This window comes from Balaenoptera physalus (genome assembly GCF_965194825.1).
Source record: "Balaenoptera physalus genome assembly, chromosome: 7".
Taxonomy (NCBI): Eukaryota; Metazoa; Chordata; class Mammalia; order Artiodactyla; family Balaenopteridae; genus Balaenoptera; species Balaenoptera physalus.
This window is the reverse complement of record NC_138886.1, coordinates 12,724,125-12,740,525: the sequence shown is the minus strand read 5'-3', so window position 1 is coordinate 12,740,525 and position 16,401 is coordinate 12,724,125. Positions and strand designations below refer to the sequence as shown.

The 16,401-nt window shown below is 49.4% G+C and overlaps 1 protein-coding gene across 6 annotated transcripts in view; it reads left to right on the top strand.

The window, feature by feature from the left end:
- The window catches only part of MORN5 (MORN repeat containing 5), a 34,815-nt gene that overhangs the window by 5,989 nt on the left and 12,425 nt on the right, over nucleotides 1–16,401 (top strand). For 4 of the 6 annotated variants that reach the window (XM_082467896.1, XM_082467895.1, XM_082467900.1 and 1 more), the window contains one exon: nucleotides 3,973–4,104. In XM_082467896.1, the coding sequence (XP_082324022.1) occupies nucleotides 3,973–4,104 (132 nt within the window). Of the gene's footprint in view, nucleotides 1–2,865; nucleotides 2,913–3,972; nucleotides 4,105–16,401 lie in introns of all 6 variants that reach the window. The other 2 variants (XM_082467899.1, XM_082467898.1) reach the window with 1 other exon arrangement.

The following is a 16,401-nucleotide window of genomic DNA, read 5'->3' as shown; positions in this document are numbered from 1 at the left end:
TTCTGAATAAATGGGCTGTGGCCCACTGAAGTAACCCACCCAAAGGAGAGTAGTATGGAGCAGGGTCACAGAATGCAGAAGCGCCAGGTTCTAGAATCAGAAAGGCCAGTCCTCAAACCTCAGCTCCCCTGTACCAGCCGGGGACCAAGGGCAGTGCCTCCACCTTTCTGTGCCTCAGTTTTTCCCCTGCAATATGGGACAATAGCATCATTTACCCCACGTGTCTCGTAAATAAGATCACTCGTATAAAGTGTTTACAGCAGTGTCTTGCACACGCAGTAGGTGCACAGTACCTCTCAGCTGCTGTTATTCATTGGATCAGCTGTAGCACCGACGTGGAACAGCACCGATGGAGCGTGTGCTCTGTGCATCGGGTGCCGGGTGAGGCCCTCTATGATCCCTGTCTCACAGAGTCTCCAGATGACCCTGCCATGTCTGCCTTCCTAGTCCCATGTCACAGAGGAGGAAGCTGAGTCCACGTAGTCCAAACACGTGTCCAGTGGCAGAGCTCCCACGGGAGCCCATGTCTTCCTCTCTGAGGTCCCCTGCATCACGCTACGTCCCTTCAAAAATCGAGTTCCATCACAGAGGGCGACATCAGGGCTAGAGTCTGGATTCTGGCAGCTTAAGGGGCTCGTCCTGTGTTTGTGAGACTCGTGTGAGGTCAGCTGAACCTCAAGAGGCTAGATTTCAGCACAGCCCAGGCAACATATCCAAATGTGGGAAAATGACGTTGCAAACTGTAAAAAAAAAAAAAAATCCTAACATGAGATAATGTGGTGTAGTTGACAGAGCAGAGAGCTGGAAGGTCAGGGTTGGAGTCCTAGCATTCCCCCCCAGTAGCTGGATGAGCCTGGGCAGCTCAACCTCCCTGAGGACAGAAACCTCCAGAAAGCAGTCAGAGTCGGAGTCAGTCAGTGCAAACCCTGGCTTTGTGACCTGGATCAGATAATGGACCCGGTGAGACTCCTTCTCTCCCTTTGCTTTCCTGACACCTCACTCTCCCACTTTCTTTCTATCCCGTCTCCTTTGCAGTTCCTCCTCCCCTTAATTATTAATTTTGGGCTTCCCCACGGCTCTCTGGCTTAGGCCCTCTTCTGTCATCATTCTGTGCCTTCTTCCTACAAGTTGATTCACTTTTAAGCCTTCATTTAATTGAAATGAAAATCCCTGAGTCTCAGATTCCTGCATCCAGCTTCCCCAACACCTACGTTTGGTTGTCCCTCAATTTGCACTGAGTTCATTACCTTCCTCACCAGCTCCCTCTCCCCCAAGGATTGCTCCCCCAGAGACTGTCACTCCCCGCCAACCCCCAGCCGAGATAAGCCTAATCCTGCCTCCTCCTACCGCCGTGTGCAATCCATCACCTAGTCCTACGGATTCTGCCTCTAAAATATATCCATTTGTTCATTAAACAAATATTTACCAAGCACCGCCATGTGCCCAGTTGAGTTTCTTCATCCTCTCTGCCGCTGCCCTATTCCAGACCTCCATCCTCTGCCCTTCTTTACCTGATCTCCTGAGATCCACACTTGACCCCCTCTGGGCCATTCTCCACTCTGTGGTCACTTTCATCTTTGAAAACCGTGAATCTGATTGCCACCAGCCCTTCAGCGCCTCCTCACTACCCTGAAGATATGGTTCCACACTCTTAAAATGACCCGCGTTCTCTGGCTCTTGTGAGGTCCGCAGCCTCATCCCTCGCTCCCTACCCTTCTCGTATGTCCTCTCTGCTCCTCCAAGAGACCGTGCTCTTGCCTTTCCCTCTGCCTGGAATGCTCTAACCCTCTCACTTCACCCAAATAACTCCTTCCCACCCTTCAGGTCTTAGCTTAATGCCCCTTTCCTGGGACCCTTCCCTGAATTCCCAGACTAGGCAAGCGCTCCCCATGAGAAATCACAGAGCAGCCGTGATCCACTCCCCCAGCTCTGTCGTGAGCACCTCTCAGGAGGAGCCGACTGTGAGCTCCTTGAGAGCAAAGGCTCCGTGTCCGCAGTGCTTAGCACATTGCCTGGCACATACGAGGTGCTCAGTAAAGAGTTATTACCAAACAGGGACAATAATATTGACATCACAGTAGGAGGTGATGGGCGCACTTAGGGTAGTTACAGCAATGATGTTCACAGACGTTCCCTGAGCACCTGCTCTGTGGCAGACATTGGCTGGGCCCCCGGGGGACCGGGAGCTTCGAGGACACAGTCTCTGCCTTCAAATAGCTGCCAGTCTGGAAGCCACTGGAGAACCTTGTAAATGGCTCCCCCTGGCTTAGCGATGACTTTGTCATGAGCTCTTCACCCCAGCTGAGGCCTGTAGGCAAAGAGCTCCTGGCCTCAGGCCCTCAGCTCTCAAGCACAGCTTAGGTTTTGCCAAAGCTGCGTCTCTGCCAGTCTTGAGGCAGCGCACAACCTTCCTGCCGCCACGCCTTCTCCTCCAGCGGCTCCTGGCTCAGCAGCTTTATCCTAAGTACGCACTTCCTTCCCAAGTCCCTCGGCACTCTGCTCACCTCTCCAAAAGCCCCCTCTCAGCCTCGGCGGCAGGCATTGTTAGGGCCGGGGGGGAGGGTTAAGGCTGCCCTTCTCCTGTCTGGGCATCCATGAGATGGGCTTTGGCAGGAGGCTTCGGGGAGAGAACGGCTGTGAAGCGCTTGGCGTGGAGTGTGCCCTCAGTAACCATCAGCCAATAGTGTACCTGCTTATCCTCGTCAGCCAACCTCAGAGCACCGCTGTGTGTGGGACCCTGAGCTGAGAGTGTGGCGCTGCGCTCGGCAGGCATCCAGCCCTCAGTCCAGAGGACAGGGAATTACAGACCCACTAGTAGAAGGAAACCAAGAAGTTACTTATTCCAACCTTATCTCCTTTCCTCAGGCCTCAGCGTCCAAGAGAGACAACACACAGGGGTTATGACCTTAAAGGTACACCGACTCCTCTTTCCCTCCTGGTGGTTCCAATGTCCCCAGTCCTGGGAGGCGGTGCCCAGGCCCTCTCCTCCCCTGATATCAGCAGCTTAATGTATAGGCTGCAGAGCTCAGTATCTAACCTTGGGTAAATTATTTGACCTCTCTGAGCCTCAGTTTTCTTATCTGTAAAATGGGACCACAGGGTTGCTATGAGGATTAAGCGAAATAGTAGGAGTCAAGCACTTAGCACAATGCCTGGCAGCTATTTTGGTAGTTTTGGTCAGGGTTCTTCATCACCTGATCCTTGCCCACCTGACCCGTTTCTTTCCTGCTGTTTTCCTTACACACACCCTGTTCCACAAGGCTTCCTGAGCGAGGCATGAAGGCTCATGTCTTGTGGCCTTTGCTCACACCTTGAATGCCATTCCTCTCCCAGACAATGCCTTTCTAGCTATGTGGCTGACTCTGACACATCCTCAGGGTCTCTCTGATTCCAGAACCTGTGCCCTTTTCATGGTGTCCCTAGAAATAGAGGATGGGGTCAAGGGAAGAAGATAGGGGGATGTCCACGTCTAATCATGAATGTGTTATGTGTTATGAATGAATGTGTTAACCTATGAATGTGTTAACTTTACATGGCAAAAGGGACTTTGCAGATGTGATTAAGTCAAGGATCTTGAAGTGGGGAGGTTATCCTGGATTATCTAGGTGGGCCCAGTGTAATCACAGGGGTCCTTATAAGAGGGAGGCAAGAGTGTCAGAGTGAGAGAAGACGAGGTGATGATAAAAGCAGAGGGAGAGGAGATGTGATGATGGAAGTGAAGGTCAGAGGGATGCATGGCCATGAGCCAAGGAATGCAAGAAACATAGTTTCCCAGACCCTACTCATGGAGCCATTTTCAGGAAGTTCCTCTGGGGCCCTGTTTGTGGTGCTTTTGCTCTGTACCCTGATAGGGAGTGTGTGGTCTAGAAATGGGGCCGGATTGTCACATGAGCAACCAGCCAAAAGTGGACTTTAGGTTGGGACTGGGTTTGGCCTTGGTGGTGAGTTAATGATCCATGATATCCTTTCAAGGTATCTCTCAACTCACCAATATGGACCCGCCTAGAAAAATCCCTCCAGGCTGTTATGACTGCGGAGACGGCTTCTATAACCCGACCACAAGGATTGTCAAGGACTATAAGAATCGCTTTCTGAGAAATGCAGGTATGTGGCACATGTTTTCTCTTCTCTCGTCACACATAGGTTTGGTCTATGGCCATACCACCCTGAACGTGCCCAATCTCGTCTGATCACATGTAGGTTTGTGCACACGTGTGCACACACATGCATGCATTTAGCGAGAAAGAAGCTTTTGCCAATAATTGATTGTCCGAAAATTGACAAAAATTGATTGTCTGAATGTTTCACTCTTTGGAATTCTCATGGCTGACAAGTCTATACTTAGTCACAGAGTAGGGCAAAGGACGTTAGTGGTCTAACTGTGACAGCACATGTGTAGCACTGAAAGGATTCAAGTACTTATCTTTGCATGCTTCCCTGCAGCTAATAAGTGCCTGCTGTATGCTAGACCTCTGCTTGGTCTGGGCACCAAAGCTAGCCACAAGCCCCTTCCTCGTGGCGCTTATGTTTGGCAAATAGCAGACAAGTACTATGAACAGTTAATTGCATCATGGAATAAGCATAATGAAAGGGAAAAACATGGCCCTAAATGGTGGTGGGGGGTAGTGGAGATGGGAATGGGGTCCCAGAGAGGTGGGAGTGATGCTGTGAGAGCACAAAGAAGTGGTATCTAATCCAGAACTGGAAATTCCGAGAAGGATTCAAGAAGGAAATAGCTAACCTGAGACCCAAAAAATGATGCGGAGTAGACCCTAAGGTGTGGGGAGAGGTTTTTCAGCCAGAGGAACCAGCACAGGTAAAGGCCTGGAAAGTGAGTGATGCCATGTGGTCCAAGATGACTGCTGGCCCCTCAGCCTGGGGAGTACCTTGGAGGATCCAGAACCTCAGTTTGGTGAGTGAACACAAGCTGATCAGACTGAGAAGGTCACTTACAGTGACCAAACTTGCAAGAGGTTCAATGTACAAATAAGAACAAGAACATTTTCCTTTAACACCGTGATTCCTAACCCTTCTCTTTTCTAGAGTCATAATCCCACTAGGAATGACCAAAACTACGGACCCTCTTCATAGAAAAATGCCCACATATGCACGCATGCACGCGCACACACACACACGCACACACACACACACACACACACACATATGCATTTTTCGTATAGTCTTAAGGGGTTGATGGTTCCCCTAAAGACCCAAGTCAAGAAACCCTGCTGTGTAATGAGAAAGAAACTGCCAGGTAGACCAGAAGGCCTGGGTTGGCTGCTGAGTGTCTCCACTCCCTGTAGGGAAATTTACTCAGTAATTCAATGATGATCAGAAAGTTGCCTTGCGGTGCTGGAATAAGCGCAAAGGGAATCGTCAGCTGATGTTGTGGCTGAATCCTGGAGCTGAGATACCCCTCGCCCACTGGGTGCTCCTGGGGGAACACGGTAAATGCTTGTGTTCCAAGTCCCTGGCACTTTTCTCTGACTTCTCATCTTCCATTAACAGAGTGTACTATATAGAACACTAATTCTGCTGGATATAAATAGGCTCCCATGAAGTTTCTTGATCAAATCAACTAAGGAGATACTGAGTTAAGTAATACTAAGCAGTTTTACTTACTGAAGGGCTTCTCAGGACCTTTTAAATGCTGGTATACTTTGTAGTTTTCCTTCCCGGCACTTATTTCAACTGTAATTAAATACTCACTTGTGTAATGAATTGCTTACTGTCTGCCTCTCCCACTAGACGGTAAGGTCCTTGAGAGCAGGGCCTCTGTCTGTCTTGTCTCCACTTGTACCTGTCCAGTGTCCAGTCAGAAAAACAAAGAATTTAATATCAGGAAATTGGTTAAGTAAGTACTGGAGAGCTGAAAAATCTAAAGGAAGACATTGAGGTGACAGAGAAAGTAACTGCAGGAAGCAGCTACCACCTCAAAACTGTGGGGGGGTGGGGAAGCAAGAGATTGGGTTATTAGAATGTAGATTGATAGAGGCCCCCCCAACCAGGAGCTGCATCCCAGACTTGTGAGGAGGGGGCGCTGCCCAGGAGGGCCTCTGGAGAGACAGCACAGTGACGCTGATTCTAGGAGCGTGGGGAAAGCTGGAAACTGGAAGCGAAAGGCCACTGCTGAGACACTGACCAGAACAACAAGCAAAACAGGAAAGAGCGTGTCCCCTCCCCCTCTGTCTGCCTCGAGGCACCTGACTGGGGGCCAGCTGGCAAAGGGGAAATATCCTCCACGTGGTCCCAGTCCCAGCATCGCCAAGCAGAGTGTAGAAAGGTAGGTCTGGAGTTGAGAGTCAGTTGCTTCATAACTGGCCCCATCAACTGCTTTTTGTTGCTCAGCATCCAAACACAGTCTTCTCTGCTGCAAAGATAACACGTTTATGCTTTTTTGTATTACAAGTTGCAACTATCCTTCCTACTAATACAAAGATGCTCTCACCACCTCCTCGGAGAGGGGAGACCTTAAACCCAAAAGACGTTGCATCCGTCTTTGAGTGATGTTATCCCTTGACAGTCCTGCCTAATCTACAACCTACACGCCACTGCCAAGAATCTTCCTATAAAATATTAAGGGGAAAAGAGGAAAGAAGAGAAAAAAAATTAGTTAATAAAAGCAAATATGTAGATAGATAAATGATATAGATACCGTTATACATAAACATACAAGCAAGGAAGAAAAGCTGTATCGTCGATACAGTCCTCTTTCTATAACTGGTCATGAGGCTGTAGTCAATACTTATAAATTCCTTTTTCTATTATAAATTCCATGTTCCATTTGCTTTCTGCCCGCATTTCAGTTGGTCTGGTTTTTTAACAGGTAGGGCGACCCAAACCTTCATCCTTGAGGGGTCTGAATCCTTACTGGTCCTGCCTTTTTTGATTGTTTCGTTGGTTGGTTTAGTTTTGCATTCATTTTTACTATTGGCAGTGGAAGTACTAAGAAGTGCCCTAGAGAACCCCCTTGGGTTCCATACAGCGTCTCCTTTCCCCAGTAACAGCAACCCAATTTCCACCTGGCAATCGAGATCCCTCACTCCAGCCAGAAATGTATTCCCCTACTTTGCCTGTTGTTTCAGTGGCATAAGGTGCCAAAATGGCTAAGTGGCTGTTTCCACTTCCAGTTGAATCGAACCATTGTTGTATCACTTGGTGGGACCATTTCTCCTTGAGAACTAAGGCCTCTGAACCAGTAAAGTTCAAAGTTACAGGAGAAAGGAAGCAAAATTTTTTCTTAAAAACTGGCACACTGCTGTAGCTCCAGCACCAAGCACAGACCCAGGCACATATTAGGTGCTCATTAACTGTATATGAAAAAAATAAATTAAGGAATGAGTGTGTACTGTGAATCTCTACCAGAGAGATATATTTACATCATTTCCTAAAATTATTTGACCATAAAATTAGTTGGGAGATGGGGCAGCAGGGAGAATTTTTATGGCACTAGTGTTTTGGGGAATTCTGCGTTAGCATAATCTTTCTTCAGTTGTTGTATAATACAACTGATGCATTTTCAGTTTTCTAGATTTGAATTGTATTCCAGTCTTGCCTCACTGAGAGGACATGCTGGTCCTGTGCAGGTTCACAGACTGGTGGAGAAGACAGATACAAAAAAATATAATCACAATATCATGAGATGTGGGCCCTGGTTGGGGGAAGCCCTGGAGAATGGTGCGGGGGGGATGAGGAGGGGGAATTGATCACCTAGCCAGGATGGAGGGTGTCAGTCAGGAAAAATGTCCCAGAAGTGATAGGTCTTTTTTTTGGCTGCGCCGCATGGCATGTGGGATCTTAGTTCCCCGACTAGGGAACTGCGGCCCCTGCAGTGGAAGTGCAGAGTCCTAACCACTGGACCACCAGGGAATTCCCCAAGTGATGGGTCTTAAAGGATGAGTAGGGGTCTCATAAACAGGATCGTTGGGGAAGGGCATTCCAGGCACAGGGAACAGCATGGGCAAAGACACAGAGGCATGAATGTGCATGGTGTGACTGGGGAATCAGAAATTGTGGTTCCCAGAATCCTGTGGGCAAAAGCCATGCTTGATGACAAACTTTAAAATGCATCATGGGGATGCACAGAGGATTTTAGGGCAGTGAAAATACTACGGATGATACTATGATGATGGATACATGTCATTATACATCTGTCCAAACCCATAGAATATACAACACCGAGAGTGAACCCTAATGTCACCTAAGGACTTTGGGTGATTATGACGTGTCCATGTCGGTTCATCAGTGGTAACAAATGTACCATCTGGTGGGAGATGTTCATAATGGGGGAGACCGTGCATGTGTGGGGCAGGGAATATATGGGCAATCTCTGTACCTGCCTCTCAATTTTATTGTGAAGCTAAAACTGCTCTAAAAAATTAAGTCGTTTAAAAAACTGCATCGGGGAAGGGAAGGCCATTCTTAGAAGGGCAGACACTGATGATTGTTTGGGTGACAAATATTTATTGACCAGTTGCTATAGGTCGGGCTCTGTGTTAGGCATGAAGGTGACAGCAGCATCCTAGAGGCTCTCAGGCAGCAAGAGAAAGTGACAGTGAAATGGATCGTGACAGTTCAGAGTTGCTGCAAGAGAACCTCATGCGGATCCCAAACCCTGGAGGCCAGCAGGCCAGGGAGGTTTTCTGGAAAAAGCAAGATCTAATGTGAAACCTAAATAAGAGCAAACAAGTGCATCAGGGTTGGGAAGAGTGTTAAAGGCAGAGGGAACAGGATGTGCAAAGGATTAGAGATGGGGGAGAGCGCTGCACATCTAAGAGGCTACAGGTCGTTCAGGAGCGTGAGACACCAATATGTCAGGGGAAAGAGAGCAGGAGAGGAGGCCCAAGAGGGCAGGAGGAAAGCTCACAGGTGTCTTTTCACCTGAGGGCCGTGGGGGAGTAAGGGAAGGTTTTAGGCAAGTGGAATAGTAACTGATTTGTCCATTAGAGAGATTTCTCTTGTTACATTAGAAAAGGGGCCAAGGGATAGGAAATGGGAGATCCCTCCAGCAAGATGGCAAGAGAGGGGCATCTGAAGGGCCACGGGCCCCAGGTTCCAGGCTGCCTGCTGGCTGACCCTGGGCCAGTGCCTTCCCTCTCTGGGCCCCTTTCTCTTCATCTGTAAAATGAGATGGTTGAACTGGATAATTTCTAGGGTACTTCTAACCTTAAAAGTCTATGATGGAGGAGAAAAGGAGCCAAGGAGTATTTTGGTCCTGATATTATAGGACAGATCAAGTTCAGAGTGTCCTGAAAACCACTAAAAAGGGGTCTCTGGTAGTAGCCACCTGGTCATTACCCTTGACTCACCTCACCCTGCCGGGGACTGACGTGGCCTCTGTCCATCTTCTGTTTTCCCCCGGGGCCCTTTCTCCCCTGCATCCCAATCTGCCCCGTAAATGGTGCTTCCTGTTGGCGTCCTGGAGGCTCAGGACCGCTGGCCGCGTGGGCCTGAGGCGGGTGACTGAGGCCATCCCAGAGTAAACACAGTGGCCTAAGCCACTGCTATTAAGAGGCACATGCCACCTGGGTGGGTCAGAGCCGGGGATGCTGTTTTGTAGGAGGTCACAGGTGGGGCACCAGCAGAAGGGTCGCCTTTCGCTCTGAACTGCCTCCGGGCAGAGAGAAAGCCCTGGACGGCTAAGCTGCAAATTGCTAGGCTGTGAGCACGCTTGACAGATCCAGGTTTGCTAGACTTGGGTTTCCAAGTGTGCCTTTCTTCACTGGAAAGGACAGTACCTACTGCTGGATCACTGTGAGAGTTTAAATCCATCCTTCCACTCATCCAAGTCTTTGAGTGCCTGCAGTGCGCCAGGCTTTGGGGAGCAAGGCAGGCAAGAATTCTCTCAAACTGTGGCTGTCAAACCTTTGGACCTCGGCTCGTATCAGAAATGATTTACATCATGACCCAGAACACTCACGTATGTATTCTTACATGAGATGTGCTATGATCGTTTCTATTCAGTTTTTTTTTGGCCTTACGGCGCAGCATGTGGGATCTTAGTTCCCCAACCAGGGATCGAACCCGCACCCCCTGCATTGGAACCGTGGAGTCTCAACCACTGGACACCCAGAGAAGTCCGTATTTTCTACTCAGTTTTTTTTTTTTTTTTTTTTAATAAATTTATTTATTTATTTATTTTTGGCTGTGTTGGGTCTTCGTTTCTGTGCGAGGGCTTTCTCTAGTTGTGGCGAGCGGGGGCCACTCTTCATCGCGGTGCGCGGGCCTCTCACTATCGCGGCCTCTCTTGTTGCAGAGCACAGGCTCCAGATGCGCAGGCTCAGTAGTTGTGGCTCACGGGCCTAGTTGCTCCGCAGTATGTGGGATCTTCCCAGACCAGGGCTCAAACCCGTGTCCCCTGCATTGGCAGGCAGATTCTCAACCACTGCGCCACCAGGGAAGTCCCTACTCAGTTTTTTAAAATGACGGTTGCTATGCACTAAATTGATTTCACAACCTTCTTAAGGGTCAGGACCATTGTTCTAGGCAGCCTTCCCTGACCAACCCCTCCCTCCCCGCCCCCCGGCCTCCCTCCATCCTGTCTGTGTGAGATGTCCCTCCTCTGTGCTCCCACAAGCCTCACAGCACTTAGCCCATGACAGTAGAAGAATCTCTATTTGCCTATCTTCCCCACTAGACTAAGAGCTTCATGAGGGCGGGGGCCATGTGTCTGTGTCTGATTCAGCCCTGGGTGTTCTGCATCTCACATGGGTCCCACAAGTTGGAGGTGATTCAACATTTGTGAAAGAAAAGCAGGCAGGCGGGCAGAGGACCTGCCTACAAGTCCCTCAGATTCTTCAACAAATTATACAAAATTCAGTCCCCGGCACATAACAGACAACTTATTTTCAATAATAAATATAAGCCATTATATTTCTCTGCACCTCCAAGTTTGAAAAGCTTAAAAGCTTAAGCATTAGAAATCTCAAACCAGTGGCTCTCAAACCAGAGTTTTTGTTTGGCTGGCCCCATGTTTGAAATGGCATGGGTTTGGGCACCAACAGGGGGCAAGCACTGCCCAGGTTCCCACCACTCCCTGCTGTCTGACCCCCATTAGCACCTGTCATTGTTTCGGGGCGGGGGTTGCGCCATGCCGCAACTTGCAGGATCTTAGTTCCCCAAGCAGGGATTGAACCCCAGCCCACGCAGTGAAAGCACCGAGTCCTAACCACTGGACCGCCAGGGAATTCCCAGCATCTGTCATTTCTTTAAGGTACCCACCTTAAAGCCTTTGTGCTTATGAGCCCTGCATCTCCTGGGAACTCTACATGCATCCTGTGAGCTGGGAATGGGTGTGCCCTGAGATGAGGAATCCAGGTCAGGGAGTGATGAATGACAGACTGGTGATGGTGAAGCTGGAATTCTAACCCACTCCCATCTTCCTACACGTCCTGTGGTCTTTCCACTCCCCCCTGATGCTGCCTCTGTTGGGACCGTAAAACCATAAAAGACGGCAACTCAATGGAGGCAATATTGCAATCAACACAGCAGACACAAAACAGAACAGAGACTGAGTTAGGAGCTCCCTCCCGCAGGAGGCTTGAGAGCGGGAAGAGGTCAGAGAGAGAGCGTGGTGCGGTGGAGAAATGCCCAGGGCCTAGAATACACACATCCGGCCGTCCTCTGGTCCCGGATCCACCACTGGCCAGCTAGGTGGCCATGGGTAGCTTACTTCTTGTCTCCTCTTGGAGCCTGTTTCCTCATCTGTAAAATGAGCATTATAGTAGTACTTAATCTGGAGGAATTGTGGTTAGAAAAGATGGAGTTAAGTAAGCAAAGTACATAGCACAGCACCCAGCTCAAGGCACGTGTCCAGTGATCGGTAGTTGTGGCTGTTATCATTGTGCTAATTACTGGCTCTGGCTGGGGGAGAGAGAGGAGAGTAAGCCCTGGGGTTTGTTAAGATTTGTCTAGGTGTTTGAGAGGGGAGAAGGCTCTGAGGGGACATGTGATTGGACGTGCTAGGTCTCTCTGCCTCCTCAGGGGTTTTGCTGGGGAAATGAAATCTTGCTGAAACTCCGGGGTCTGCAGACTCTTGACTATGGTGTTCAGAGTGCCAGTCTACCTCTCACCCCCCTGTCTCTTCCCACCCCATGGTCCAGCCCAAGCAGACTAGCTGCCCTCCATTGATCAACATGGCTCTATTCTCACATTGTATGTTCCCCCCGCCGAGAATGCCCTTCCCCCTCTCTCCCCCCCGTCACAGTCCTCGTCTCTCCATGCTCAGCACACAACAGAAGGCCGTGGTTCACCTGCAAGCCCGGAAGAACGGCATGCAGCTTCACCTGCGCGTCCACAGCTCAGGGTCCCGAAGCTGGGAGAGGAATGCACACCGAGGAGGCTCCTTACCAGGGCCTCGCTAAGTGCCTTACCTGCTTATCTCTGCTCTTCCCAGCATCCCCAGTGGGGAGTTTTCAGGAGCCAGAGTTTGCAATGAGAAGATCTGGTCTCAAATAGGTTAATAATTTGCTCCCAGTCACACAGCTGGCAACAGAGTCGAGTGGAACCCAACTCTGCCCAAACCCTCTTCTTTTCCTTCTTCTTGCCAGCTTTGTGTCCTAGCTTATTCTTTCTTTTTTTATATATCTTTTAATTTATTTATTTATTTTTGGCTGCTACTCTGCGTTGCAGTGCGCGGGCTTCTCATTGAGGTGGCTCCTGTTGTTGCAGAGCACGGGCTCTAGGTGCGCAGGCTTCAGTAGTTGTGGCACGTGGGCTCAGTAGTTGTGGCTCGCAGGCTCTAGAGCTCAGGCTCAGTAGCTGTGGCGCACAGGCTTAGTTGCTCCGCGGCATGTGGGATCTTCCCGGACCAGGGCTCGAACCCATGTCCCCTGCATCGGAAGGCGGATTCTTAACCACTGCACCACCAGGGAAGTCCCTGTCCTAGCTTATTCTTTACTCGGCATCTCCGCTCCCAGACAGGGCTGTGTCTCATTCACAGGTGCTCCTGCACCAAGCACAGTTCCTGGTACCAGCGGGGGAGCTCAGTGATGCTCTAAATGAATGAAAAGGTCCATTTGAGAGTCTTGAGACAAGAACACCACAGTCCCCAAATGAGATGCTACCTTTTTTAAAAAGGGCCCTTTACAGACGGTGGGCCAGTAGGGAAGCATTGGAAGACATTTGGGATAGTTACCTTTAACATAGTGGGAAATTGGGAGATAACTCTAACCCTTAGCCCTGCTACTGTCCCCTTTCGTTCCTCTCAGGAGGGATGCGCCTGAGCCGTGCTGGCAGTGTGTACATCTCTTCGAGTAGCTGTTGCTTGCCTCAACGTTACTATCAGGAATCATTTGCAAAAGAGCTGCACCACTAAGCCTTCCTCCCTCCCCGCAATTAATGACACCCCATGCGCGTGTCTCAGATGAAAGGCACATTATTAATATTCAAAGGAAAAAACCCTCGTAACCATTTTAACGTATACAACTAACAATGAACTAAATTTGCTTTGTGGAAGACAGAGAGTGAGCATCCCAAATTAGTTTATGTAAAAGCTGAAATTCCTCCCCGAAAGGTCTCAGTACCATCCTCAAAGAATATCCTGATCATCAGAAATGCTGTCAAGATTCCCGCCAACATTATCCCCTTTGTTGTCTGAAATGTTGAATCAAGCACATCTGGCAAATGTCCTAGAGCTCACAAATCTTTCAAACAGCGTATAATTCCCAACGGTTAAAGAGAGAACGCCACCGCTTAATCGTGCGCCTCTTCAAAATAGCACCAACTTTCCTTCAATCAGAAACAATGGCTTGGGCTTCTTAAAAATATCGCATACCAGTGATTATTTGCGGAGAGGGCCTCTTTGCGTTTGAACCTGTAGGTTTCAGACAGAATTTAAAATCAAGATCACGAGCCTCGTTTGAATGTATGCTCGGGTAAACGGACAATGGGAAGAAGCAGGGGTGTGAATCGGTGTCCAAAGAGTGACCTGGCCTGGGTGATTCGGAGTCTTTTGGAGGTGACAGCTGGCTCCACCAGAATGAGGATGGAGAGGATGAAGATGATAGGGGGGTGGGATGACAGGTGGCATTGACTGAGCCTTGACCCTGCACCAGACACTCAACTACAGGGGTGCGGTGTATTCGCATGATCCCTGTTTGACAAATGAGGAAACTGAGGCTCGGTGAAGTTAAAGAATTTCCCCAGAAAATTTGGCAGACACTGGGATTCACACTTGGGCTCATCTGCCTCCAGAGATTTGCCTCTTTCCACTTTGCCCAGCCAACTCCAAGACTGTCTGTCCACAGAGGTCTGGGCACGGAGCTCCCAGACATTGGTGTTTATCTGCTCCCCACCCAACTTTTAAAAAGCTGCATAGTGAGCACCTAGAAGTGAAAGACCACTTGGCCTTCTAAAGTTTTTCTGGTATTATTTAAACAGTTGAAAACTAGAAACATCCCAAATGTCCAGCAGGAGGGAACTCATTAAATAATATATGATATAGCCTTGGGAATTCCCTGGAGGTCCAGTGGTTAGGACTCAGTGCTTTCACTGCCGTGGGCCCGGGTTCGATCCCTGGTCGGGGAACTAAGGTCCTGCAAGCTGCATGGTGCGGCCAAGTAAAAGATAATATATGATATAGGCTTACAATAAAATACAATGCAGCCATTAAAATGGTAGTGAAGGAATGGATCTCTTGATATACAAAGGTATCCATAGTTTCTTTCAGGTGAAAAAGCAGGATAATAATAATAACCACCATTTACTGGTGCTTACTATGTTCCAGGCACTGGTTTGAGCACTTTGCATAATTTATTTTCTTTTATCTAAGAAATAGTTGTCTTTATTATTTCCATTTTACAGATGATGAAACTGAGGTGAGGTGAAATGCTTTGCCCAAAGTTACCCGGGTAATAGGTGGCAGGGCTGGAATTTGAATCCAGGTCTAGCTGACTCAGAGGTAAAGATGACATTTGAGCTGGTTCTGAATGAGAAGCTGGAGTTTATTAGTGAAAGAAAGAAGGAACCAAGGGCCTTCCTTGTGGCTCAGAGACATAAAAATATCCAAGGAGTGTAAGATGGCAGTAGTGGTTCTTTTTCCCTAGATAGTTCTCTGCCCACTTTATTGCTCAAAAACTGGCCAAGGAACACGAGTCTTTCAATGCCACCAACAAACCAAGACTCTTCTCATCTTGAAGCCTCTGCCTCCACCTGACCGGTGAGAAAGCTGAGACCCAGAGAGGGCAGATGACATGCCGGACCCCACACAGCCTGTCTGTGGTAGGGCCGGGGCCGGACCCGCCTTCCCACCAGCCAGCCAGGGCTCCTTCGGCAAACCCAGGCTGTCCCCCACCCTACTTCCCCCGCGGTTTCTGCAAAATGGCCGAGCGAGTCTCCTGCCCCGCCCCCTCCTGCTGTCATCTCTCCTCGAGACAAAAGGCAATTTACCCAAATGTTATAATCACCTGGATGCTGGCACGCAGGGCCATGCCTGCCATATCTGCGATACTGTTAGCAGCACCATAGTGAAGGCTTTGTGGAGGGATAATATCACATTGTAACTGCCAAAGAAAATGCCCACACGGATCACAGATCCCGGCATCTGCTTTAAGCAAAAGGGGTATGAAGGGAATTATGAGTATCAAATGCCTTCACTGTGCCAGGGACTTACCACATCCCAGCCCTTTGAGGAATACATCATTATCCCTATTTGGCAGATGGGGAAACTGAGCCTCAGAGAGTAAGTAACTTACTGACAGGAGCAGTTACTAAAGGGAGGAATTGGGACTTGAACCCAGGCATCTCTGACACCAGAGGCCACGCTCTGAACTGATATGAACTTCTCTGAGAGTCTGGCAAAGCTCTGGACCTTCTTCTCCCCAGAGAAATACACTAGAACCCACCCCCCTCCCCTACAGAGGGTGGGATCGGCCCATCAAGGTCCTTGCTCTAGGAATGACAGCCTGCCCTGCCTTGCTGCCCCTCCCTGACCTGTGGGAACTGCCCCCTGCCCGACTCTTTCCCCAGTTCCAATTCCAAAGGCCCTGGAAATTCCCCTTCCAGCCATTGTGCCCACAGGACTCTGACAGCAATACATCCCCCACCCCCCATAGCAGCCTCCTGGAAGCATCCAAAGGATACAGCTTCCCCTTCCGTGGCTGGAGTCCACCCGAGCCAGCACCACCGTGGTTTGTTTTGTCTCCTTTAATAGAAGTGGATGCGAGGCCAGAGCCCAGGGGGAAAGAGCCTCATCTCGCTTCCTCAGCCCACACGCTGGAACTCAGGGCAGTTGGCTGAGAGCCCTGCTCAAGCTCAGGTCCAGGAGAGGCAGGCAGGGTTACAGGCCAGCTCCAGGGACTGCCAGATCTGCCCTCAGACCCTGGTTCTGCCATTGGCCAGCTGTGTGATCTCAAGTTAGTCTCTTAACTTCTCTGAGCTTCGGTTTCCTCATCTGACAAATGG